Source organism: Sylvia atricapilla, chromosome 13, assembly GCF_009819655.1.
Source record: "Sylvia atricapilla isolate bSylAtr1 chromosome 13, bSylAtr1.pri, whole genome shotgun sequence".
NCBI classification, from domain to species: domain Eukaryota; kingdom Metazoa; phylum Chordata; class Aves; order Passeriformes; family Sylviidae; genus Sylvia; species Sylvia atricapilla.
Window position 1 is genome coordinate 16,899,399 of NC_089152.1, and position 19,858 is coordinate 16,919,256.

Sequence of the window (19,858 nt, forward strand, 5' to 3'; positions counted from 1 at the left end):
ACACATGGGGAAACCAGGCCCAGGCTCTTGTCTAAAGTGATGCGTTCTGAGACTGGGAGCTCTGTCAGTCTGTGAAACTGTCCCCTCAGCACTCAGCAGAAGTCAAAACCTCAAAGACTCTCTGTCAGGCTGATAGGAAGGTCAGGAAAAAGGAGAGATTAAATCAGAGGTGTCACTATTCCCTAGCCACTCCCAGTCTACATGCATTTCTGATCCCCCTATTCCAAGGATACAGCAGAGCTGGAAAATGTGCAGAGAAGGGCAACAGGAGGATCCAAGGTCTCTGCATATGGGGTCTGTGAAGGACCAAGGCTCTTTGGCACAGGAAAGAGACAGCTGGGATCACGGAGCAGAGATCTGCACAGCTGGGGGAGGTGAGAGAGGCTGAAATAACAGCAATAACACAAGGAGGAGACTCAGCACACAGTAGCCCTCCCTGCCAGGGGCTGCTGCAGATGCTACGTGGTTTAGGAAAAAGACCAGACAAATCCAAAGAAAAAAAATCCATAAATAGATATTAAATACAAGGACTAGCACAAAGGAGGCTTGTGAGTTTTTAGAGGCAGGGATCATCGCCAGGGGACGTGTTGCTACACATTTGCACCAGGAGACCATCAAAGCCTGGGCAGAATATACACAAAGCATGTGTTTTTACCAAATGAAGCAAATTTCTGCAGGCATTTTTTGCAGCTCCCCAACCTTTGTGTAAAAAGTAAAAAAAGATCATTATGCAGTTGATAGTATAATTGAGGCAATGCTAATTGACCAAAAGAAGAGATGACAACTTGCTGAAAGACATCTGCCAGCTTGGAGCCGGATCCATCAGTCATCACCTCAGCCTTACCGAGCCTGGTCCCTGCCTTTGCTCTCAGTGCTGACAGCCCTCTGCACATCACGACCCCGAGTGTCACAACTGCTCTGTGCTGTGTTCTGTTATTTCATTAACACTTTGACGAGGTGTGGAGAGCCCTGGGACACTTCATTTCCACAGGTTCAGCAGCATCCTGGAGAGAGGCCACTGAGAGAGCTGGGTGACAAGAAAGGAGAGAAAAATGACTGCAGGGCTGACACCCAGAAGGTGAGAAACACTTCTTTCACTGACAACCGCCACGTTTGAGGGAAATTTCCAAACAGCCATTATGTAAAGTCTTTGATGTTATTTCTTTTTCTGCAAAATCATTTTGTGTGGGCTCAAGTCCCAGAGAGCTGAATTCTCCCCTCTCACCTCCCGTGGGGACAGGGAAACCAAGACACAGGAGCTTTCCTGCAGCAAAACCAGGATCATGACAGGAAAACCTCATGACAGATGCTGGCTTGGTGGCAACAGCTCTATTACATCATGCAAATTGCATGGCCTCATCCAGCCACTCATTTCCAGACTCTGACAGCCAGGTGGATGCTCTTAGGGCTTCAACCATAGCACAAATTCAATCCTTTCATTGCTGGCCCTTCATGGGGCCCACCAAATTTGCTCCTACCAAAGGGTTTGGTCCTGCAAGGGCAAAACTGCATCCAGCTGGGATAAAATGCCTGAATCTCTCTTCTGAATGAACGAAGGACGCGGGATCAGCTGCAAGAGCATGGATCTGAACTCAATAGCAAGTGGTAAAGTGGAATTGATTGGAGCTGCCTGCACTCATCGATCTGAGGCTGAGCAAACTCAGGAGCTGGAGCATTTGCAGCTCAATCAGAGCGATGTAGTGGTGGGGGCCTGTGCTGGGGGGCTGGCAGGGGACCTGAGTGCCCCGGGAAGGGGTTAATGGTGGGTTTGATTAATCCAGCTGCAACAGCCATGCTCCCGCAGCTGGGTCCTTCTCCAGACAGACTCACTAGCTTTATGTTGCCTGTGGGGTGTGAACCACTTCTGGTATCCCCTTATATCTCTTAATTGGGCTGTCATCAGCTGTCGGGAAGACGGGCTCGGTGCACAAGAGCAAAACAGTGGGCATTCTTCCCACAGAGCGGGGATCAATTGCTATTGCCACCAGCCCAGTTTCTCTGAAAGGGCTGAGAGGCAGAAAATGAAGGTGGGTTCAGAGACGAGTGCAAGAAGTGGAGAGGTGAGGGCTGGCAGGCTGCCTGGCAGCTCATGGTGGCCTGTTTTCTGCCCATTCAGCAGCACAAAGCTGGGTTAAGAGGGGGCTGTGTGCAGGCTATAAATCCCTGCAGCGGGAGGAGGCTCCTGCTGTGCACAGACAAAGGCAAAGTGAGAGCCGGGGCTGGCAGCTGGAATCAGGCAGGGCACTCACAGACATGTGGCAGCATTTATTTAGGGATGCAGCATGGCTGGTTCTCCCCTGGGACACTTTCCTCAGTTCCATCTTCAGCTGCATGCTGGACACACAAGGAAAGAGCTCAAGAGGCTGCTCTGGGCTGTGCTCCCTGGGTTTTGGACACGGCAGCTTTGAGAAATCCCCGCTCAACACATTTTTGGGTTCCATTTTCTTTGATTTCTGAGCATTGGAGCCAGGCAAGGACATCCCAAAATACAAACAAGCAGAAAATCAGTCCTGTTTGTCTTCCCTTCTCGTTTTCTTGTTGGCAGACTGGAAAATGTCCTTTGAAGTTCAGACTTTGGAAGAACCAGGACCCAGCTCATGTGCTGTTGTGGGCTCATAAAGCCTCTGGAGATCATCACAGCTGAACACTCATGTTCACTCATGAACACTCATGTCAAGGAATGCTCAAGTTCTTCTCATTCAGTCCTCAGTCCATGTCTCATGAGCTACAATCATGGAATGGTTTGGGCTGGAAGGACCTTAAAGCTCATCTCAGTGCACTCCCTGCCATGGGCAGGGACACCTTCCACTAGACCAGGTTGCTCCAAGACTTGTTCATCCTGGCCTGGAACACTTTGAGGGATGGGACAGCCACAGCTTCTCTGGGCAACCTGTGCCAGGGCCTCAACACCCTCTCAGCCAAGAATTCCTTCCCAATATTCCATCTATCCCTGCCCTCTCTTCTGGCAGTGGGAAGCCATTCCCCCTGGTCCTGGCACTCCAGGCCCTTGTCCCAAATTCCACTCCAGCTCTCCTGGAGCCCCTTTAGGCATTGGAAGGGGCTCTAAGGTCTCACTGGAGCCTTTTCTTCTTCAGGATAAGTCTCTCACTTCTCCCAGCAGAGAGGAGAAGCAGAGGGGCTCCAGCCCTCAGACCATCTCTGTGGCCCTAGAAGAGGATGGTGGGGATTGTATGAGGTCAGGTTGATTGCAATTGTCTTCCAGTGTTTTGTCCTTCATTCAAAAAACCCACACAAACCTTCACCTCCGAATTGTTCCAGCCCCAAAACTCTTCCTCCAGCCTCCAGCTCTGCCCCAGCAGTGCCTATGGGTATGAGAATATGGGATGCTGGGCTAGGTGGTAGAGTTGCTCTGATTTCCTTAGGAAGGAAGGTGGTATTTCTGCAGCAGAGCAGTTTCCATGTTGGATTAATGGCCTCTGAACAGCCAGAGAGGACAGCATTGGCTTGCACCACTGCTTTTCCATCACCAGTGAAACATAGAGCACCTCCTCACAGCACTGGCATCTGTTCTGCCTCCCCAGCACCAGCGCTGCTCCTGTGGCTGCTTTAGCAAGCTGCAAGAAAAAAAAGAGGAGGTGGTGGGGATTCCTCTGCCTCCCACCTGCCTTCCTGAGAGTGGGAAAGGAGGCCAGGGGCTGTCCCTGTGAGGGAACAGCTGGAGAGGCTGCTCAGGGGGCAGAGCAGCCCAGACAGCCATGCAGTGATGAATTGTGCTTGTCCCTGTGCCAGCTGCAAGATTTATATTTGTGCCACAGAGAGGCAATGTCTGGGTGCAGCAGCACTCACTGTCTGGCTGTACTGGTGTTTTGACATTCCAGGCACCTTTAAAATCCCACTGAATGCAACCTACAGACATCAGAGGGCTCAGAGAAAAGATATGGAGGGACAGAGCAGAGTGGGAAGAGCAGAGGAGCCTGCCTGGAGCAGCCATCCTGCCTGGTGCTGAGCATCCTAAAGGGATCAGGTTACCCAGGAGGCAGATGGGGCTCTCAATGCTCCCACAAGCTCATCTCTTTTGCTTCATGCTGTGTGAACACATCCTGGCAGGTCCAAACCATCTGGACTGAAAAGCAGGTGGCAAAGGGCGGTTGGGGCCCTGACAACCTGGCAAGGTTTCCTTAGGAATGCTCACATCCCAGCTCTTTTGGGGCAGGCAGCCTGCAGCAGACAGTTGTGCTGGGACAGGCCACCACCACCAGCGATGGGTGGCAGCAGTTTCTTGCCTCCTCCTTCTCATCCACACCCAGTACCTTATCTCTGTGTCCTTTCCCACCTCCCTGCTCACTTCCATGTTTGGCTGACTGTCCTGGATGGCTGCAGTGTTATCTCAGCCATGCCTGTTCCAGCAATTGAGGTCATTGTAATTCTGTCAGCTTCCACATTCTAGAGACATCTGCCAAGCAGCCAAAGCACGAGTCCTGCTGCCTCCTCCATGCCACCAAGGAGCCCACACTGTGTGCCCAGCATCCAGCCACCCACCCAAACGTGGGCTCTGCATCCCGCCAGACCAGGAGTTGGGATAAAGGCCGTGGTGACACCAGCCTCAGGGAGCTCACTCTGCCTGCCCATGGGAATTCCTGAGGAGGAATCTCCTGGTCATCTTGCGTGTCACTGTAGGTTCTTTGTCCCCGCCAGCCATGGACAGCATGTTCTGCCAGAGCATGTCCCACCATCTCCCCTGGGTCCTGTCCCAACACAGCAGTTGTCCAGGCCAACATGGAGCTGGGCTTATCCCTTCACCAGTGACACGGCCCAGCTCATGGCTTTGTGCAGGTGTGGAGGAAGGCACAAGACACCAGGCACAGGGCAGCACAAGGACTTCTTCCCTTCACAAGCTCATGATCTGGGATACAGATGTTGCAGTGATCCGACCTCTACAGCTCAGCTACACCTGTCCTGCAGGTGTCTGGTTGTTGGATTTGTGTCCTTGGTGCAGTCAAGGGGATGATGATGGTATCAAACTCCTTGGGCATGGGAAGAGAACCACATATCTCCTTCCAGTGTCAATGCACCTACTTTGTACAGCATAAGGACACAAAAGATCTATCCCTGCAGTCCCATAAAGAGGCATGGACTGGGATCTTGGCATGTGGTCAAGAGAGGGTGAAAGGTGGGACTTGAGCAGGACAGTAGCACATGGACACACAGGTCATTCAGATACCCCTTCACCATCACCTGGTCAGCCAGTCTGACATGGGAGAGCAGCTCCCACTGCAAAGGATCCCACCATTGCTGGGGTGGTGCACACCAGCAAACTGCTGAGGACAGGATGAGGTGGGCATAGACAAAGGGAGGAGAAAATGGCAAAAAAACATTCTGTTTTCCTCCACCACTCTGAGCTCTTTTGGGCCAGTTTGCAGCAGGATGACCTCGGTGGCAGAAGCAATTACTTCACAGAGTAATCAAGGTGCACAGGGCATTTCTCCAGTTTGCCCCAAGCCTCAGGAAGGCGGTTTTGGATTTAGGATTTTCCATCTCCAGCAGATACACCAGGTCGGATGGGGTGCGGGGACAGGGCCAGCAGGGTTGTAGGAGTCCCTCGCCACTCCCTGTACCCCCTCCCATGGGAGGTGCGTATGGGTGACAAGTGATGAGCTCATGCCATAGCAAGGAGACAATGCTTCTGCGACCAGCTCTTCAGAAGGAATGAGTCATGCTGCAATCACTCTAAAATATTTTATGTCAAAAGATCTTTTTGATCCCAGGTGTTCGGAATTCTTTGCATATCTGTAAAAGTGAAAGAACCTTCAATACTGTGAGCAGGAAAGCAGCAGCAGTGGTGAGGGCAGATTCGTTAGGCATCAATAGGTGCTTGAGCAGGAGAAACAAGGAGTCCAGCACAGACTGATACCTGTTACTGTTTCAGGGGCAGAAAATCCTTAGTCCCTCTCTTCTCCCATCCCTCTGTGTCCAGTGGTTCATAAATCCTGCGGCTGGGAGAACCTTTACTCCCTGAGAAACAGGCAGGGGAGCGAGAAGTGAGGTAAAAGCTCCGTGAATGGGGTTGCCCTGGGATACAGAGGACTGGGATGACGGGAAGGGGCAGGCTCGGGGTCGGATCGGGGTCGGATCGGGGTCGGATCAGGGAGCTGGGCCAAGGGCAGAGGATGAAGGTGAGGGAGTGAGCGCCGCAGGTGGGGTCAGACACGGAGCGACACTCGGCGCTGGGGGCACAGAGTGCGTGAGGGCCGTGAGAACACCGGGGCCGGGATCACGGGACGGGCGCAGTGCGGGGGCGGCCCGAGGGGACGCGGCTCCGGGGCTGCCCCGAGGGAATTCCCTCAGAGGGCGGAGCGGGAGCACCGAGAGCCCCCAGCCCCGCCTGAGACACCCACAGGGCACCGAGAGCCCCCAGCCCCTCCTGAGACACCCACAGGGCACCGAGAGCCCCCAGCCTGAGACACCCACAGGGCACCGAGAGCCCCCAGCCCCTCCTGAGACACCCACAGGGCACCGAGAGCCCCCAGCCCCGCCTGAGACACCCACAGGGCACCGAGAGCCCCCAGCCTGTGACACCCACAGGGCACCGAGAGCCTCCAGCCCCTCCTGAGACACCCACAGGGCACCGAGAGCCCCCAGCCTGAGACACCCACAGGGCACCGAGAGCCCCCAGCCCCGCCTGAGACACCCACAGGGCACCGAGAGCCCCCCGGCCCCGCCTGAGACACCCACAGGGCACCGAGAGCCCCCAGCCCCGCCTGAGACACCCACAGGGCACCGAGAGCCCCCAGCCTGAGACACCCACAGGGCACCGAGAGCCCCCCGGCCCCGCCTGAGACACCCACAGGGCACCGAGAGCCCCCCGGCCCCGCCTGAGACACCCACAGGGCACCGAGAGCCCCCAGCCCCGCCTGAGACACCCACAGGGCACCGAGAACCGGCCCGGCCCCGCCTGAGACACCCACAGGGCACCGAGAGCCCCCAGCCCCGCCTGAGACACCCACAGGGCACCGAGAACCGGCCCGGCCCCGCCTGAGGCACGTCACCGGCAGCAGCACCAAGAGGCGCCGCGCCGCCCCGCCCGCCCAGAGCCCCGGTAGCGCGCCGTGATCGTATAGTGGTTAGTACTCTGCGTTGTGGCCGCAGCAACCTCGGTTCGAATCCGAGTCACGGCATCGCCCGGCGGTACCACGGCACACGGGCTCCGATTTTTGTCACTTTCCCCTTAATCAAACGCAGCGTCCGCCGTTGGTTTGGTCGCGCCGATATTTCATTCTTCTTTCTCTTTTTTGGCGGTTGCCGGCGGGGCTGCGGGGCCGGGCCGAGCTGGGCTCGCCCCGCGGGTGCCGGGGAGAGGAGAGGAGGGACAGAAAACAATGAAATAACATAAGACAAAAAAATTACATCAAAGTAGAAATAATAAATAAAATCACAAAATTAAATTTTAAACCAGACCAAAATTAGACGAAAGCAGAGGAGAGAATGAGGTAAGTAAGAGTAAAAGAAAGTAAAAGAGAATGAGGTAAGTAAAAGTAAGAGTAAAACTGAAATAAAAATAGAATTTAAAAATTAAGTTAAAGTAAAATCTATGAAATATTATAAAAATAAAATATAATAAAAAATTATACCACTGGATTAAGTAAAAGAAAAGTAAATATAATAAAATAACTAAATAATTAAATTTAAAACAATATTAAATGAACCATTAAAGTAAGATTAAATATAAAAATAAAATAAAATGGAAAAAAGGGAAAAATAACAATCGATGACATGAAGGTAAATAAATATTAAAATATTAAAACTTTTTAAATAAAATAGAATAAATTAAAGAAAATATTATTGACTATAAAAATAAAATAAAAATTAAAGCTAAAATGAAAATTAAGTTACATTAAACAGATAGCATTAAATAAAATTAAATTAAAATCAACTAACTAAATAAAAATAATTAAATAAATGAAAAAATAAAATTAAATTGAAAATAACAAGAAAAAACAAAAAAATTGACTTATGGACTAAAGAAACCAGCGAGGACAAAAATCGGAGCCCGTGTGCCGTGGTACCGCCGGGCGATGCCGTGACTCGGATTCGAACCGAGGTTGCTGCGGCCACAACGCAGAGTACTAACCACTATACGATCACGGCGCGCTACCGGGGCTCTGGGCGAGCGGGGCGGCGCGGCGCCTCTTGGTGCTGCTGCCGGTGACGTGCCTCAGGCGGGGCCGGGCCGGTTCTCGGTGCCCTGTGAGTGTCTCAGGAGGGGCTGGGGGCTCTCGGTGCCCTGTGGGTGTTTCAGGAGGGGCTGGGGGCTCTCGGTGCCCTGTGGGTGTCTCAGGAGGGGCTGGGGGCTCTCGGTGCCCTGTGGGTGTCTCAGGCTGGGGGCTCTCGGTGCCCTGTGGGTGTCACAGGCGGGGCCGGGCCGGCTCTCGGTGCCCTGTGGGTGTCTCAGGCTGGGGGCTCTCGGTGCCCTGTGGGTGTCTCAGGCGGGGCTGGGGGCTCTCGGTGCCCTGTAGGTGTCTCAGGCTGGGGGCTCTCGGTGCCCTGTGGGTGTCTCAGGAGGGGCTGGAGGCTCTCGGTGCCCTGTGGGTGTCTCAGGCTGGGGGCTCTCGGTGCCCTGTGGGTGTCTCAGGAGGGGCTGGGGGCTCTCGGTGCCCTATGGGTGTCTCAGGCTGGGGGCTCTCGGTGCCCTGTGGGTGTCTCAGGCTGGGGGCTCTCGGTGCCCTGTGGGTGTCTCAGGCTGGGGGCTCTCGGTGCCCTGTGGGTGTCTCAGGCTGGGGGCTCTCGGTGCCCTGTGGGTGTCTCAGGCTGGGGGCTCTCGGTGCCCTGTGGGTGTCTCAGGCTGGGGGCTCTCGGTGCCCTGTGGGTGTCTCAGGAGGGGCTGGGGGCTCTCGGTGCCCTGTGGGTGTCTCAGGCGGGGCCGGGGGCTCTCCAGGCGCGGCCAGGGAGGTTACAGCAGGGCTGTACCCACAGCTTTCACGTTTTCCCCCTTTCTCACCCACATACTGACCTGCACCATGGCGCACTCGCGCCTCCCCAGCCCCGGCCAGCTTTAGCGGCGGGATTGGCCAAAATGCCCAAGCAGAAGGCGTGGAGCTGGCACGGAGAGCGGTGTGTTTACGGGCAGCGTGTGGCACGTGGTGCCCGCAGTGCCCCGTGGTATCATTAATCACCGATGTCTCAACTGATTCCTGCCAACCATGGTTGGGCACCCTCGGAGCCGCATCACTTCACCGTTCCCTGTGCAAACAAAGAACGTGAGGTACCAGTAGAGTGCACAAACCTGGGCATGCAATTTCCATCATGCCGGGAGAAAAGGTGGTTTCCAACACACAGTGCAAGGGGACACTTGTTGGCTCCCACCCTATCCTTCTCAGGGCCCAGAGGACATCACTTCACGCCACTGAAGCTTTGGAGGCCGCGCGTGCCCCACTCTGGTTTCCTTTGGGAAGCATTTCCTGGGGTGAGGTAAGAGTTTGAGTTCTACTTTCAGTATCTCTCCCCAAGGCTTGTTTTGCCCGGGGGAATGTCTCCCGGCTGACCTTTCTTTGGATGGCACGGTGCCCTGCGCAGCCACGCCGCTGCCCCCCCCGCAGGGCCGGGTGTGAGCCCCGGGAGGAGCCGCAGTGCCCAGCCCAGCTCTTTGGACCGAGCTGTTAATGGGTAACCGGGCACGGGACCGGGAGCTGCGGGGCCCGCGGGGCTGGCGGTGAGTGCGGGGGGACGGCGGCTGCCAGGGCGGGAGAGCCGTGGGGACACGGAGGGCACGAGGCCACCGGGGGTGTGAGGACGCGGGGGATGAGGCCACCGGCGGTGTCACAGCGTGGAGTGCAGGGACACAGGGCGGAGGGTCCCGTGGCCACGCTGCTCCAGAGGCTGCGGGGGACACAAGGAACAGGAGTGCGTGGGGACACCGGTACACGGGGAGCACTGGGGACACCCCTCTGCTCCCTCCCTCATTATGTGTCCACCTAGTCCCACTCCTGAGGGGATGGCAGCTAATGAGACTGCACCAAAACGAGATTTTGGGGCTGGCGGGGCGAGGGACAAGGAGGCACAGAGCCTGAGACAGGGGCACAGCCAGGAACCTGGGGTGGTCCTGGAACTCCATGAGATCCTGGAGGGGTCACTGAGACCAGACGGGTTCTGGGGAGTGTTCTTGAAGTGCTGGTGGACCTGGGGAGGAGTGTCCTCCTGATCTCTGCCAGGGTCCTGGAGAGACATCCCAGGAGCCCCAGTGATGTTGGAGGCCCTGGAGAGGGGTGTGAGGTCCTGGGTTCCCATCACAGCCCTGGGTCCTGCCCTGCTGCTGAAGAGCCATGAACCCAGGGACACATGGGGGCCAGCATGGCCCAGTGGCTCCCCATGGTGGCTCTGCTGGCCTGTGGAGCCCTGGCCACACCACCTCCATCTGCCACAAGGCACCACGATGAGGGGGATGTTCTCCACAACTCCCCACATTCACCTGTTGCATTTGGGACTGAGTTGTTCCCTTCAGTGGACACTGTGGGAAGCTGGTGACGACCCTGGAATCTCCTTCCCTGCACAGACCTCTACAATTCTCCTCAAAGCAAAGACAACATCTTACTGCCTCTGTCTTCACACAGAAGTGCTTCTGCAGTTGATCAGTGCCTTGCCTGTGACACTCTGCTCTTCCCTCATCCTTCTCCAGGTAGAGGAACCGGGAGGGTGTCCAAATGGGATGATGCTCCAAGGGTTCCTGCCCTGGCATAACACTGGTTCTTCTGGGTTTGCTGGACCAGTTCTCCCAGTAGGATTCCCCTTTAGGACCAGTCCCTATGCAAACTACCAGTCATTCCTACCCTTTGTTCCTTCACTGTGTTAATTATCAGCATGAAAGGACCTTCTTCCTCATCTTACTTGGTTGCACCAAGACCTTTGGGTGAGGAAAGATACTTCTTTGAAAAATCCCTCTAGCGAAGGGGCTCACAGAGGCTGGTGGACATTGTCACCAGCTTGGAGGAGGAGTAACAGCACTCCCTGCTGCATATAGTCTTCTCCTATAATTCCTTGGAAGCATGGAACACTAAAGACCTCTCCAGAGTTAGAGGAGAATAAGGAATTCAGCACACCAGAACCATGGCCTGAGGACCTCATAGGATGGTCCCTTGATGTGCTGGGACAGGACCTGCTCTGAATACTGACTGCAAGGGGCATTATCCTCTCAGAGACCCAAAACTGAAAAGCAGAGTGGGACATTTGAGCTTCCCAGAGGTGATTCCATCTTTCTCTCCTCAGCCAGCATTGGGCCCTCCCAGTGCAGTTTCCCATATGCACTGAAGCAAGGGAACTTCTGGAGATGGAAGGAAACCAGATAACCCTGGACAGCCTTGAGAAGGGCACAGATAACCCAGCTTTCAGCTTTGATGTAAGTTTCCCTTCCCTTCCCTTCCCTTCCCTTCCCTTCCCTTCCCTTCCCTTCCTTCCCTTCCCTTCCCTTCCCTTCCCTTCCCTTCCCTTCCCTTCCCTTCCCTTCCCTTCCCTTCCCTTCCCTTCCCTTCCCTTCCCTTCCCTTCCCTTCCCTTCCCTTCCCTTCCCTTCCCTTCCCTTCCCTTCCCTTCCCTTCCCTTCCCTTCCCTTCCCTTCCCTTCCCTCTGGAGTACAGGGTGCTCCTGTTAATGATGTTTTCCAGGGAGAGGAGAGACACTATGAGGAATGTGGTGGTCCACACAGTGAGAGCCGAGAGGAGAGAAGAAAAGGGAAAGGGAGATTCTCCTCCTTCAGCAGGTGGGATAATCTGCACAGAAGTGTGAGCTCTGTCAGAGACAAACCCGATTTGGGAGCAGAGTAGGGTGGCATTGAGCACACAGTGGGGGCAGTGTCTGATGGCTCCATGTGGCCTTGTAAGGTGCCACTGGCAGGTCTCTGTCCCCACAGCAGGTGATGTTGAGCTGGGGTTTCTCACCATGGCCCAGCTGTACCACCTCCTGCTGCTGGAAGTGCCCAGCAGGAGCCACAGTCATGGCCTGGCTCTGGGGCGCCGGGCTGCAGCTGGGGTGGTCTGGCTTGGGCTCATCTTCCACGTGCATCTTCTGTGTCTCTCATGCCTCTTGCATGTGACTCTCCCCAGGAAGGCCCTGCAGCCGGCATCCAAGGCAAAACATTTCTGCAAGGCTCATGCCAAGGTGTTGAGAAGAATTGTCCTGGGGCTCCTTGGAATAGGTGAGGACTTCTTGTCACTGAGACTCCATGTCCCCACCCCTTTGGCTGGCTATACCTCCAGACTCTACTTATTGAACACTGCCAAGTGTGTGGAGGTTGTATCCACTCCCAGCAGCTTCACTGCCCCCTCCTTACCCCACCACTGCTGCCCAGTTCTATCTTCACCTCATTTCCCCCTGCCCTTTCTCTACCTGCCCAAAGGGCTTACTGTGCCCCTTCTGCTCCCTGCTGGGGTGGTGCTCCTAAGGTCTCCTCACGCAAAGATGGGATCTTCAGGGGTGACCAGGGAAGGACATTGGGAGGAAATGAACCTCGTGATTTGCCCCAGTGAGTTACGAACCTGTGATCCTACAGCCTTGATGTTTCTGACTCCCTTCTCCAGCCTACCTGTGCTACTTCATTGCGGCCTGTTACCTCAACTTTCAGCGAGCCCTTGCCTTGGTGGTCATAACTGCTGTGGTTGTCTTCTTCATCTGCTGGAACATCTTCCAGAAGCACTGTGGAGCAAAGGTTCTGCTGCTCCTCCGCCCTGTTGGGAATTGCTTCCAAAAGTGCTGGCCCTGGCTGAAATGGTGAGTCAGGAGAAGGCAGGGCCAGATCCCTCCCAGCACCTGGGTTCCCTCCCGTGGCTCTGCCAGCACAAGCACAGCTGATGGCAGCAGGCACCTCACAAATGGCCAGAATGGCTCTGTATGGGAACTACATAAAAGCCACTGCAGAAATGTCTTGCTGCTCTGCCTCAGTAGTGTGGTGGCTGTTCACATCCCTTGCTTGTGTCTGAGCCCCAGGTTTCTTCAGATACATGGACCTTACAGTGGCAATTCCATCACAATCAGCTCCTGCCCTTCATGAGCTTCTCTCCCTATGGGGGCATCATCTTGCTGACAGTCTGGAGTTTCCTCTGCAGGCTCCTGTGGGTGGCCCTCCTGGCAGGCTTGATTGTGTGGCTGGTTTTGGACACTGGCAGAAACCCAGAGCAGCTCATCTCATTAGGTGGCTTCTGCTTTTTGGTGCTGTTCCTGTTTGCCTTCTCCAAGCACCACGGTGCGGTACGTGTCTCAGGTGTGACTTGACCATCAGTCCCCTTGCAGGAGGTGGCCACCCAGCACTGGAGAACAAGCACTTTGTTCCCCCTGGCATCCCCTTCTCTGGGGGAAGTAGAAGCCCAGCAGAGATGGGCAGAGCTGGGTGCAGCCTGAGGAGCTGAACTGGTTGGGTGGATAGACTCCAAAGCCACCTCACTGCCCTTCTTCCCATTGCTCTCCTTCCCACTTCCCACCCCAGGGCTCCCCTGTATTGCCTCTGTCCTGTTTTCTGCCATGGCCCTCATAGTGGGTCAAACCCAGAAACCCAGCACCAGACCCACACTTGGGCTTCAGGTGCCTTGGGAGCCTTGGTTAGAAGTGACTGAAGTCCTGGTGGCTTCCAGCCCAAACTGCTGCAGTGCTTTGGGCAGTCCCTCCACCCTGCTCCTCCAGAGTTATTGAACAGTTTCAGTCTAGCAGGTCTGTCCTACCAATCATCCTAAGGTCTTTGTGCTTGTATCCCGAGTCAGCTTGGCAGGTTATGTTCCAGCCAATTCTAGGGTCTCACCAACTCATTTCTGGCTGTCACCAATCCGCATTTGTCAGTTTCTGTGACACTTTATTGGTCTCCCCATGATCTTCACCCCAGGGGAATCTATGGTGTTTGTCACGTGCTGCTGTTGCAGCAGCTGGAAACCAGAAGGGAAAGCCTATAGGCCTTGAAAACATTTCAGCTCCTGTTCTGCTTTTTGTCCCCAGGTGTCCTGGAGAGCTGTTTTCTGGGGTCTTGGTTTGGAGTTCTTGTTTGGACTCTTTATCATCCGAACAACTCCTGGCACCCAAGCTTTCCAGTGGCTGGGAGACCAGGTCCAGGTACTGCATCAACTCATCCCATCCTGTGCTGGTACCCTGTGATTACCAGGAAAAGCAGAGTGTGGCATGGAGCGGGGATTGCATGCTCACAAACAATTTTGTTCGGGACTGGAGGGAGGCCGGCTCTTCTCTGGTTTTCTGCAGCAGCCCAGAGCCCTCGGTGTGCTCTCCCTTCCAGACTGTAGCAGAGCCCTGTGGTTTTGGGACAGCCCACTAGTATCCCATCTTAGGTCTCAGAGAGTCATTCTCTAGTGTGCAGTGAAGTGAACTGTGGGTCTGGGGGCCCAGCCCCTCACTAGGCAGAATATCAGGGGAGGACCTGATGGAGATCTCTGTTCTACCTGTGTAATTTCTTCCCTTGCAGTACTTCCTGAGCTACACCACAGCTGGCTCCAGCTTTGTCTTTGGGAACACACTCATTGAAGAAGTCTTTGCCTTCCAGGTCAGCCAAGGAATGGGGCATGGGGAGGTTTTTTTCTGGTCTGCCTCTTTCCTGGGTCCTGGAGAGCAGAGAGCTAAATGCAGCCAGATCTGCTGTGGCATAGCTCAACCATCTCAGAGATGGATCTCCCTAAAATGTGTATACACCTGTGGACTTCCTCAGTGCCATGGAGGATTTGCACTGGTCCCTGTCCCTCCCGCCAGCCTGGCTGAGTGTTGTGGCACCCCAGTAGTGTGGGCTGGCTGTGCAGTATCACACCATGCCCAGCCCTCAGGTGCTGGGATATGTGGCTCAGCTCTGCTTTAACCCTGTGCCTTGCCTGCAGACCCTGCCCATCATTGTTTTCTTCAGCTGTGTGATGTCCATCCTCTACTACCTCGGTGTCATGCAGTGGCTTATTCTCAAGGTATGGCTTCACTCCTAGATCTGGGATGTCAGGGGAAAGGAGAAGAACCTGTTGTGTTCTCTGTCTAGTGTGGTCAGCTGAGAGATGTCCAGGAAAATTGCCATGGTACTAATTTGGGGGTATTTGTCCTGCTTAAAAGAATAGACACAAGCTCCATCTTTCTAGCCCCTTTCTCAGAGTGCCAAAAAACCTGAACCTTTGAGCTGATGTTTCCATGTGGTCTGGAGGTGCTTCCCAGGATCACCTCCATGCAGGGGCCAAACAGTGCCTGGCTTCATGGGTATGGTGGCAGGGTGCCAGGAGCCTCTGTCAACTCGGTGGCCTTGTCTTTCCCCAGATCTCCTGGCTGCTTCAAGTCTCAATGGGCACCACCCCAACTGAGACTCTCAGTGTGGCAGGGAACATTTTTGTGGGACAGGTAAGATCCTGGACAGCAGATACTGCTCCTCAGTGCTTGCAGCTCAGCCTGCCCTGGAGAAAGAGTCTTCTCCCTCCCTATGAGACCTGTGGCCCTGTATGGGCCCACCCCAAGGACAGCAGGGTTTTCTCTTCCACAGACTGAAGCCCCACTGCTCATCCGCCCATACCTCGCAGACATGACCCTGTCAGAGATCCATGCCGTGATGACTGGTGGCTTTTCCACCATTGCAGGCAGCGTGATGGGTGCCTACATATCCTTCGGGGTGAGTGCACAAGCATTTGGAGCCACACGCTCCCTGCTACAGGGTACTGACATACAGGAACTGCCCTGGACTTGAGGATGAGAGAAGACCCCCAGCAGGTGCCTCATGATCCCCTTCCATAAGCAGGATGAGAGCAGAGTGTCCAGACTTACCTTGTCCCAAAGACACCTCATGCAGCCGCACCTCTGCTGGCCTGGCCAGAACCCTGCCAGGTAGAGGGCAGTGCTATGGGACCCTTACCATGTGTCCCTGCACAGCAAGCAGGGCAAATCCCACAGAATCATGGGATAATACAGCCTGGAAAGACTCTCTGGGGGGGTGTCTGGTCCACCCTCCTGCCAACTGAGGTTATGGCAACTGAGGGGATGCCCAGGGCCTTGTCCAGGTTGGTAGTGAACGTTCCATGGATGGAGATCTTCCCCAAAGTCTCTGGTTTCCCCCAGAGGTACCTCAGACACGGAACAATTTTTCCTTGTATCCAACTGAAACTCTGTCTGTGATTCTGACCTTTTCACTAGCTATCACTGATCAGTGTCTCCTCTCCAACCCCCTTTTAAACAGAAACGGCAATACCCATCCCCTCCCTCTTTTCTCCCTGCTCCTCCAGCATTGCCTGGGCACTTCTGGCACCAAGCCCCCAGGGATGCCCTCTCCAGTTCATGAGCGCTCTGAATAAACCTTCCCCTTAACCTGCTGCCTGAGCTCCTGCTATTTAAACATTAATTAGTCTCCTTAAATAGAGAATCAAAGGTGGAAGGTCAGAGAAATGAGATGTTGCCAGGGGAGGGGTGAGGCTGGGAGCTTGGCCCTTCATCAGCAGGTAGAAGTTAACAGTGTTATCCAGCCTATTGCTCTGATACTGGTCAAAAGGAACAAGGAAGGGACAAGAACCATTACGATTAAGTCAAACAGCAGGAGAGATTAACATCACCAAGGCTACAATCGCTGCAGCTCCAGCAATCGCCTCCATCCAGGCAAGCTGCCCCGTGTGCACAGCTGCTCAGATGGGAAAACCAGTCAATTCTTACACCTTGAGCAAGTGGGGAGCCCTGAACTGCTCTGAGTGTCACTGGCTGATGCCAGCCACATACTGGGATGCCCTGGGGTGGCAGGTTATGGGGCACAGCCTTGCACAGACGTGCCTATGCCTCTGGTCTGCACTTTGCAGATTGATGCAGCATCACTGATTGCAGCTTCTGTGATGGCTGCGCCCTGCGCCCTCGCCATGGCCAAACTCGTCTACCCTGAAGTGGAGGAGTCCAAGTTTAAGGGCAAAGCAAGCATCAGCCTTGCCAAAGGGTGAGTGTGAGGAGAGAGGCAGTGGGGTGGGGCTGCATCAGTCCTCCTACTGCAGGGAAGCCGTGGGGGCATTGGGGGCATTGGAGGCACAAGTGGACACTGCAGGTGGAGTGAGCGCTGACCTGGCACGGGGGATGCCCAGCCAGATGAGTACACTGGGGTCTTTTTCCTGCAGGGAAGAGCGGAACATCCTGGAAGCTGCTAGCAATGGGGCTGCCACCTCCGTGGGGCTCGTGGCCAACATTGCAGCCAACCTCATCGCCTTCCTGGCCGTGCTGGAGTTCATCAATGCTGCCCTCCGCTGGTTTGGGGACATGGTAGACATCGAGGGTCTTACCTTCCAGGTATCCCCAAGAGCTGGTTTGAGCTGCCAGATCCTGCATCCTCCACCCATCCCCACCTTTGCCTGCTGCCTCAGTTGGCTGCTGAGACCCTTGCTGGGTTTTTGGAACATCCTGGCAGCGGATGTCCCATCCGAGGGCTGTGCAGGTCAGCTCTGAGTCATTCCCTTTTGGGATGCTTTTCCCAGGTGATCTGCTCCTATGTCCTCATGCCTGTGGCCTTTCTCATGGGGGCAGACTGGGCAGATTCACCGATAGTGGCTGAGCTCCTGGGGATCAAGATCTTCCTGAACGAGTTTGTGGCGTACCAGCAGCTGGCCACGTACAAGAAGAACCGTCTGATGGGCCTGGAGGAGTGGGATGGGAACCAGAAGCAGTGGATATCTGTGAGGGGCACCACTACCCTGCCAGGCACAGGGCAGGGATAGAGCCAGCCGGAATGGGGCACGGGACCTGGCCAGGCAGACAGATGGGGGGCAGACAGAGGATCACAGAACCATTTAGTTTGGAAAAGTCCTCTAAGATCATTGAACCAGGATGGTGGTGCTGGGAGTGGGAGGGCACCTATGTCCAGCTGGAGTTGGACATTTGCTAATGGCTGGGTGTGGGAGGAAGGAGTCAGTGAAGACCTTTCCCATTTATCCTACTTCTTGATGGGACAGATCATGGTGCTACAGAGCCCCTTGTCCCCCCAGCCCAGCCTCTTCCAGGGAGAGCCTTTATCCTTGCTCCCAAAAATAGCTGACGGAGAAGGGGGTTGGGGTGGGGGACTTCCCTCTATCACATCTATCTGGGCCCTCCAATGTGGTGCTCAGCTCTGGGTGCTCTGGGGCTGCTCCTGGGCAGAGGTGACCATCCCCTGCTCCTGTGCCTTTCAGGAGAGAGCTGAGAGCATCACCACCTTTGCCCTCTGTGGATTTGCCAACCTCAGCTCCATTGGAATCACTCTGGGAGGCCTGGGTAAGTGTGACCTATGTCCTGAGTACCTGGGCACTGAGGGAGTGGGGCCCTGGGTCAGGAAGCAAGAGCTCAGCTGAAGCAGGAGGAATTTGCTGCCCTCAAGCCTCCATGTTCAGTCTCTGCCAGATAAGAAACAGGATTTGCATGAGGTGACTGGGATGATTTTGCACTGCACGCATGGGCAAGAGCATATGCACGTCCCCTCAAGCCTGGGTGTCACCCAAGAGGGGAAAGAGCAGTGCTTACAGCTCTGGTGGATCACCCATAGGTGCAGGGTGGGCACAGTGCTCTGCCAGGATAGGCAGACAGCACACTGGGTGCTGGCTGGGATCACCTCCAGACAGCAGGGGTTGGGGTGGGCAGGGCACTATGTGGCAGAGGCAGCTCAGGATTGAGGACACATCCCTATCTGTTCCTCACCCAGTGTAGAGCTAGAGCAAGGATCTGACTCAGCCCAGTGTCTGTTTTCCCCACAGCTTCCATGGTGCCCCAGCGCAAGGGTGACCTTGCCTCCGTGGTGCTGCGGGCCCTGCTCACTGGCATCTGCGTCTCCATGCTCAATGCCTGCCTGGCAGGTGAGTCTCTGCCCACTGCCAGCAAGGCCAGAGAGATCCAGAGAGACACAGGCATAGGGCTGAAGACCCTATAAATGCAGCTTTCAGGGATGGAGGTGGCTGGCCTGCCCCTGCCATGGCTCTGCCAGAGCCTTCAAGCCCTGCTCTCCCCTCATGGCTCTGCCAAGGGCAGCCCAAGCCCAACAAGCTCTCCTGAGGCCCCTCATCCTCCTCCGGGCTGGAACATTTCAAAGGCAACTTTTGGAGTACTGCAAGGGGCTCCCTAAAGTCTTGGAGGTTGAAGTGGGATGGCTCATGGGACCTGCACAGTCCCAGGTATAGGATATGCAAGCAGATATGGTCAAGGTGTGGGACTCGTGAGCAGGCACGGGGTACAGGAATCACAGCTTGCTTGGGGTGTGAAATTTGGATCCATGGTACCTCTTAAGTCCCAACAGGAGACCCTGTCCCCCAGGTCTCCTCCATGTGCCAACACAGGTGGGTGACTGCACAGTGTTCTTCAGCAACACCAACTTCAACTCGACCAGCTACTCCATGTACACCTGCTGTAAGCAGCTCTTTGCCAGGTGGGTATGAAGGGCCCCAGAGCCATCTGGCCCTGCCCAAGGACCCAGGTGGTGGGGCAGGAGCTTGTCCTGACCCTGTGTCTCTCCTTCCAGCTCAGTGCTCCAGAATGGGACTCTCTCCTTCACGGGATCCTGGGCTGAGCAGGCAGATAGTGTGCTCTGGCTCAGAGAGTGCTGCATGCACTACAACCACACGTCCTGTGCAGGGACAGTCTAGAACTGGGGGAACACCAGGGCCTACAAGGCTTATCCCAAGGTAGAAAAACTTCCAACAGAAACCTGAGCATTTGGTCTTCTCCACTCGTGCTGATGGAAGCTGCATACACCTTGCAACCAGCAGCCTTAGGTGCTGGCCCTGTGGACACAAGGGAGCACCTCCCAAATAAATTATGACAACCCTTGTGTGCTTGCCCTCAGACCCCTTCTGGCCCCTGACTATGGCTGTCCCACAGAGCACAAGGTCTTTTGCTGGGGCTGCAACCCATGCCTGCTGCAGACCTTGCAAGCTGAGCACCAGTCTGCTGCCAGCCTTAGGCTCTGGCCCCAA

At 55.1% G+C, this 19,858-nt stretch overlaps 1 protein-coding gene, 1 long non-coding RNA gene and 2 other non-coding genes across 4 annotated transcripts; 3 read left to right on the plus strand and 1 right to left on the minus strand.

The window, feature by feature from the left end:
- The first annotated feature begins 937 nt into the window (after window positions 1–937).
- On the plus strand, window positions 938–10,624 carry LOC136366795 (uncharacterized). Its single transcript, XR_010744585.1, has 3 exons — window positions 938–1,078; window positions 9,336–9,426; window positions 10,566–10,624. It is a non-coding gene; the product is annotated as an uncharacterized lncRNA (long non-coding RNA).
- Window positions 7,065–7,136, plus strand: TRNAH-GUG (transfer RNA histidin (anticodon GUG)). The gene has a single exon. It is a non-coding gene; the product is annotated as a tRNA-His (tRNA).
- Window positions 8,035–8,106, minus strand: TRNAH-GUG (transfer RNA histidin (anticodon GUG)). The gene has a single exon. It is a non-coding gene; the product is annotated as a tRNA-His (tRNA).
- A 596-nt stretch (window positions 10,625–11,220) lies between the features above and the next one.
- Window positions 11,221–19,855, plus strand: LOC136366796 (sodium/nucleoside cotransporter 2-like). The gene is made up of 17 exons (XM_066328044.1): window positions 11,221–11,347; window positions 11,612–11,706; window positions 12,050–12,141; window positions 12,524–12,713; window positions 13,049–13,190; window positions 13,926–14,039; window positions 14,404–14,481; window positions 14,807–14,887; window positions 15,225–15,305; window positions 15,445–15,570; window positions 16,739–16,869; window positions 17,045–17,213; window positions 17,399–17,596; window positions 18,089–18,170; window positions 18,647–18,745; window positions 19,200–19,311; window positions 19,405–19,855. Exons 1-17 carry the CDS (start codon window positions 11,279–11,281, stop codon window positions 19,526–19,528), a joined length of 1,983 nt encoding a protein of 660 aa, XP_066184141.1. The 5' UTR covers window positions 11,221–11,278; the 3' UTR covers window positions 19,529–19,855.
- The last annotated feature ends 3 nt before the right edge of the window (window positions 19,856–19,858 follow it).

Coding starts and splice junctions, on each gene's coding strand:
- LOC136366796 (XM_066328044.1), top strand. CDS start 11,279: ATGGAAGGAAACCAGATAACCCTGGACAGCCTTGAGAAGGGCACAGAT. Junction 11,707..12,049: donor AGATTCTCCTCCTTCAGCAG/GTGGGATAATCT, acceptor GACTCTCCCCAG/GAAGGCCCTGCAGCCGGCAT. Junction 12,142..12,523: donor CCTGGGGCTCCTTGGAATAG/GTGAGGACTTCT, acceptor TCCCTTCTCCAG/CCTACCTGTGCTACTTCATT.